Source organism: Mustela putorius, unplaced genomic scaffold (assembly GCF_011764305.1).
Source record: "Mustela putorius furo isolate JIRA1106 unplaced genomic scaffold, ASM1176430v1.1 tig00537227_pilon_pilon_pilon, whole genome shotgun sequence".
Classification (NCBI taxonomy): Eukaryota; Metazoa; Chordata; class Mammalia; order Carnivora; family Mustelidae; genus Mustela; species Mustela putorius.
Genome location: NW_025422368.1, coordinates 6,627,647 through 6,633,646, shown reverse-complemented (window position 1 = coordinate 6,633,646; position 6,000 = coordinate 6,627,647). Strand labels below are relative to the sequence as shown.

The following is a 6,000-nucleotide window of genomic DNA, read 5'->3' as shown; positions in this document are numbered from 1 at the left end:
CATTGCCATTTATTAAAATAAACAGAGGCTTAACCTATTCAAACTCAGATACTGAGGGTATGGCAAAAGTAATATGTGAGCCCAAGTCAGTCCTTTCTATTCACTGCCTTCTGAAACTTACAGTATAAAAAAGACTGGTGCAAGAAAAAAAGGGTAACTGGCTCTTGATTCCTTCATTTTTCTGAAGTTACTTAGCCCAGTCCCACTCCAGCTCTACTGTGAACCCATAAATCCTGTGTCTCCTTAGGTAAAGGGAGTGTTAGTCATAGTAATTCATAGGGCATTGTCATGGTTACCAAACAGACTCCAGTGCTCCAGCCTGAACATTCCAGAGGATGACAGGGAGGACCTGAGATGGCCTTCTTCAACCTATATCTATTGGGATATCAAAACTCCTTTCGGGAAAAGAAAAGGGACACAACTGAAGAAACAAGTAAGGGGAATTTGGGTAGAGGCTTAGAAGAGCTTCTTCTTGGCCATTTCTTTTTCTACCTTGAGTTAGAGCTTTATCACCCATAATTAATAATTACACCAGTCACCAGCTAAAATTTACGGAGTACAGAGATTATCCATTGAGTTTCCCTCTTCTGTCATTTAATATCCTTATTAAGACATTCAACTTGTTCAACTGAATAAACGTTCATTATTATCCATTTGCTCATTTAGTTAACATTTACTAAAAACAGTTTTGTGCCAGGCTTTCTGTTGGTGATTGGGGACAGATAGGATAAGGTCTCTGCTATAAAGTGGCCATAAAGATAAATATGCAAACAAAAAATTTGCAGTATAATGTATGAATAAATTAAATATGGAATACTGTGGGACCACAAAAGAGGAAGTACCTGATGTTATTGTATTTGAATGAGCACAGGAGAATCCTTTAGGAAAGACTTCCCACAGAATGCTGCCAGGATGATGGGAATTTGCCAAGTAGACCAAAAGAGAATATTGCACAGACAAAGGAACAGAGAGTTGAGAGAGCCATATTCACTCAACTCTTAAGTCCTTGGGTACAGATAAAGTGTAAAGACAGGTACTGGGAAGTAAGCCTTATAAACTTGGCAGGGGCCAGGAAATTGAGGATGCTGTTATCCATGCTAAACATTTTAATTTTATAGGGAACCACTGAAGGATTTTTAATGGACAATGGTAAATATCTGATTATATTATCCCACAATGCCTAGCAATACGTAATACATAATGCTCTAATGTTCCAAAACATAGAGATTTAATAAGTACTTGTAGGTAAGTAAATCAATAAATGATATTTGAATGACTAAAACAGGAAGTTAGAGGAGGCTTTGGAGGAGATGTGACGATTGGTTAAGGTCTTAAAAGATAAATTGTCTGAGGGACACCTGGGTGGCTCAGTCAGTTAAGTGTCTGCTTTTGGCTCAGGTCATGATCCTGGGGTCCTGGGATGGAATCCCACATCCGGCTCCCTGCTCAGCAGGGAGCCTGCAAGCAGGGGGCCTGCTTCTCCCCCTGCCTGCTCTGCCTGCCACTCCCCCTGCTTGTGCTCTCTCTCTGACAAATAAAGTAAAAACAAAAGATAAATTGTTTGAAAGCACAGAAATGGAGGAGAAAGGGTATTTCAGACAGAATGGAGAACATAAGTGAAGGAAATTAAGTGTTGGCAGGTACTAAAGCAAAGTTTTATTGGGGTGAAGGTAGGAGGTGACTGGTAAGTATAAAACACAAAGATTGAGAGAGACTAGTATAAAACTCTATTAGGTACAATATATCCTTTTTCTAATGACAACAAAGCAGCTGTTTTACATATGCAGCTTTCAGGTAAGGTTTGTACAAAGGGTCCCACTGGTGGACCCTACAAATCCCTTAATAGCCCCACACCTGCCCTCCCCCGCTGGTCGCCACCCATCCCAGCCTTATGCCATGGGCTGCTATTGTCTCCAAATAAGGAGCTCTTCACCTTCTCTGAGAGAAACAAACCTGGCCTACGCCATAAATCTTCCTTATTCCAAGACTAGGCCTCTGCTGGCTGCTCCAACCCTGCCTGCCCCTACTAAATGGGACTTCTCACTATGAGAGAACTAAGCACCAAACATGGGTTTTTCCTACCCAGTTTGCTACCTAAACTAGTAAACAAAACCATGTACCAATCCAAAGAGGTCTGAGTTTCATTTCTAATTAATTTTGCCATAGGCTAGGCAGAGAGAAAGACTTGGCTTTACAAAACTATGGGGTAATAGGGGCACCTGGGTGGCTTAGAAGGTTGAGCACCCAACTCCTGATTTCAGCTCAGGTCATGATCTCAGGGTCTTGAGATCAAGCCCCATATTGGGCTCTGTGCTCAGCAAAGAGTCTGCTTGAGATTCTCTGCCCCTCCCCCCCTTATACTCACTTGCATGTACATATTTTTTTTTTTAATAAAACGATAGTGGTAATAGGAAAGTATGCTGTTATCATCTGCTGGCCCAATGTTTTTCATGACACTGGCAGACTATTAGAAACTGGAGGTTTGGCCAAACAATTGGCCTAAGATGTAAGGTTAGAAGGAAGACATCAAATTTGTCACCCCTACATTGTTCCCCCAAGACATCAAATTTGTCACCCCTACATTGTTCCTCCTCCCCTGTCAATTTTATACTCTCTGCTTACCTCAAGATTTAGACAGAGGAGGTCCACTTGCTAACTTATATTTAAAAATCCAAAATTTTGTTGGTTCAAAAAACTTAATAATATGAAGCTATCTATTTAGTATGTACTGTATGCCAGGCATTGTGCTGAACATTCCACATGCATGATTCCATTTCATTCTCTCAACATGTCTGTGAGGTAGGTATTACTAGTCCCTCTTTACCAATAAGGAAACTGAGGCTCAAACAGGTTAACTTACTTACACAAGGTCAGTGATAGAGCCAGAATTTGACTCCAAATTTTCAAACACATATTGCTTGTGCTCATTTTTAAACAGTAATGGGAACAAATGATACAGATCTTTGCTGTGAGTGGGCCACTATACAAGTGACTGATGATCAGCCTTTCTCGGAAAATCTGTTAACTCCTAAACCCTGAATTTGAATGTCAGGTGGGCTTTATGTAAAGTTGTTCACTATTCCCTAATAGGTGGTTCTCAAGATTCCCAGGAGCCCACCATTCACTGGAGCTGAATGAGTGGTAACTTTTTGCTCAGCTAATGGGCAGAGTTGTTGACTTGGGAACTCTTCCATGGAGTCAGTGCTTTGTAACTTTCTCTCATACTCCTGGACAACTTCCCTAGAAAGTTAAAATTCTCTAGCCTTAGAGTGGTATTCTGCAAGCATGGGGCAAAGAACTGGGTGGGTTCCTCCTCCTCTCTTTTAGTCTCTCTCATATACACGTATGCACACATCACAGAGTCATTATCACATGGTCTGCTGCATGCAGATATCAAAACAATAGTTTGGTGTTTTCAGTGCTTAAAACTCAAACTTTGCTGGAGTTGTTCGTGAAACCAGGGGTAGAAGTTTATCCACCTCTTATTGCTCCATAGAAAACTAGGAAGTTTCACTTCTGGGACAAGAATTTAGTGAAACCACCGTTTGACAAGGCAACTAGTACCTGATTCCATCTTTCCAGGAGGCGTCTTGAACTAAATATGGTCCATCTGACCCTGGAGTGTGGCTAACCTAATCAACACCCATGAACTTGAGACTACCAACTACAGATCCCTGGTATAAACCTGCTAATAGATAACAAGCTAGCAAGTTCAGATAAATTAATTAAGTGCTATATAATGCAAGTTGAATATAATTACAGTTGACCCTTGAACAATGCAGGGGTAGGGGCACTGGCACCCCCTGACAAAATAAAGAATCTGCATATAACTATTGATTTCCCAAAACTTAGCTACTAATAACCTGTTGACCAGAAGTTTTAACGAGAGCATAGGTTGTCCAATTAATACCTATTTTGTATATTTATTATATATTGTGTTCTTACAGTAAAGGTGGAGAAAAGAGAATGTTATTAAGGAAATCTTTAGAGCAGGCACCTAGGTGGCTCAGTCAGTTAAGCAGCTGACTTCAATTCAGGTCATGATTTCCGGATCCTGGGATTGAGCCCTGTGTCAGGCTCCCCACTCAGCAGCAATTCTGCTTCTCCCTCTTCCTCTGCCTCTCCCCACCATTCGTGCTCTGACTCCCTCCCTCTCTGAAATAAAATCTTTAAAAAAAATTTTGAAAATCCTAAGAGAAATTACATTTATAAAATATTTAATTTTCTTTTGTTGTAGTGTATTAAAAACATCCATGTAGGGACACCTCAGTGGCTCTGTCAGTTAAGTGTCTGCCTTTGCTCAGGTCAGGATCCCAGGGTCATGGCAAGGAGTCCCACATTGGACTCCTTGCTCAGTGGGGAGCCTGCTTCTCCCTCTCTCCCTCTGACAAAACAAAAAGTTTTGTTTTATTTTAAAATTTTGTTTTTATTTTAAAAAACAAAAAGGCATTCTTTGGGAGATTGCCCAACTGTATCTTCAAATTTTCTGTGTCCCATGAAGTTCAAAACTATGTTGTTCAAGAGTCAGTTGGCCTGTAGACTCTTACACAAATAGTTGGTCAAAGATTATATTGTAAATTGGGAAATCAAGAAAAGATACACACTTTATACATTTTAGTTTCACTTAATGCATGTAACTGTAGATTCGCCAATTTTTTTGATATGGTGCCAATTCCACATCTTTGAAAATGTCTCTGTTGATGAGTGCCATGGCCTTGTTTGCCCCCATAGTGAATCATGTATAATTTCCATTTGGGTCTGTTTAAAGTGGAGTCAACCATTTGCAAAGCAAACTTATTTTATTTTATGATTTTTGTATTTTTCAAAACTTTTAGTTATCTTCCTCATGTATAATCAGAAAAATTTAAAGTTTTCTATGTAATTCTTGGGGCACCTGGGTGGCTCAGTTGGCTAAGCATCTGACTCTTGGTTTTGGCTCAGGTGGTGCTCTCGGGGTCATGGGATCGAGCCCCACATTGGGCTCTGTGCTCAGCACAAGAGTCCGCTTCTCCTTTTCCCTCCTCCTCTGCCTCTTTCCTGGATATGTGTACACGCTTTTTCTCTCTCTCTAAAATAAATAAATCTTTAAAAAAGAGTAATCTTTGTAATTCCTTTTCAAAGCAATATTAAATGTAATAATGCTTAAGAGCTTGTAAGGAAAACGAGTCCTCTACCCCAGTCCTTTCACCTCCACTGTACAGAGACTTTATAGTTATTTCTTTGGTACTTTAACCTTCCTACTTCTAAGGAAAATGCTAATATGATATGTATTGATTTATCCATTTTTGGCCATTATATATTGCCTTCCTGAGCTCAATCCCATCATGACCTGAGCCAAAGGCAGACACTTAACCAACTGAGCTACCCAGGTGCCCTAAAGAATTTAGTTTTCTTATGCCATACCCTGTGCTTCTCCTCTCCCACCCTGATTTTAGTCATATCATATCATAGTACCCTGATATAGTCATATCATAGTTTTAGGTTTGTGGTAGGCAAAATTCTAAGAATGACCCACAGTGAACTTTGCCTCTATATGATCCCCTCCATCTTTGGACGTATGTGGAACTTCTGAATATTATGGATACCATGCTCCTTGATTGTTACTTTATATGGAGAAAGGGAGATTATCTGAGTGGGCCTAATCTAATTACATAAGCCCTTTAAAAGCAGTGTTTTCTCCAGCTAGCCCAAAAGAAGAATTCAGAGATTGGAAGCATGAGTGGAATTTAACACATCATTGCTGGCTTTGAAGATGGAGGGGGCCACATGCCAAAGAATGTGGGTGGCATTTAGGAGCTGAGAGTGGCCTGGCTGACAGCCAACAAGGGCTCAGCCCTATAACTGGAAGAAATGGAATTCTGCCAACAACCTGAGTAAGCCTGAAAATAGATTCTTCTTTAGACCCTCCACATAAGACCCCCACCCAGACCAGTACCTTAATTTCAGCATTAGGAGACTGAGCATAGGACCCAATCAAACCTTCCCAGAATTCTGACTTAA

General features: G+C 40.4%; 1 protein-coding gene across 1 annotated transcript in view; it reads left to right on the top strand.

The window, feature by feature from the left end:
- The first annotated feature begins 288 nt into the window (after positions 1-288).
- TEX49 (testis expressed 49) overlaps positions 289-6,000 on the top strand; it is a 28,637-nt gene continuing 22,925 nt past the window's right edge. The window contains exon 1 of the mRNA XM_045073239.1: positions 289-433. Coding sequence (XP_044929174.1) covers positions 355-433 — 79 coding nt within the window. The 5' untranslated portion in view covers positions 289-354. The remainder of the gene's footprint in view (positions 434-6,000) is intronic.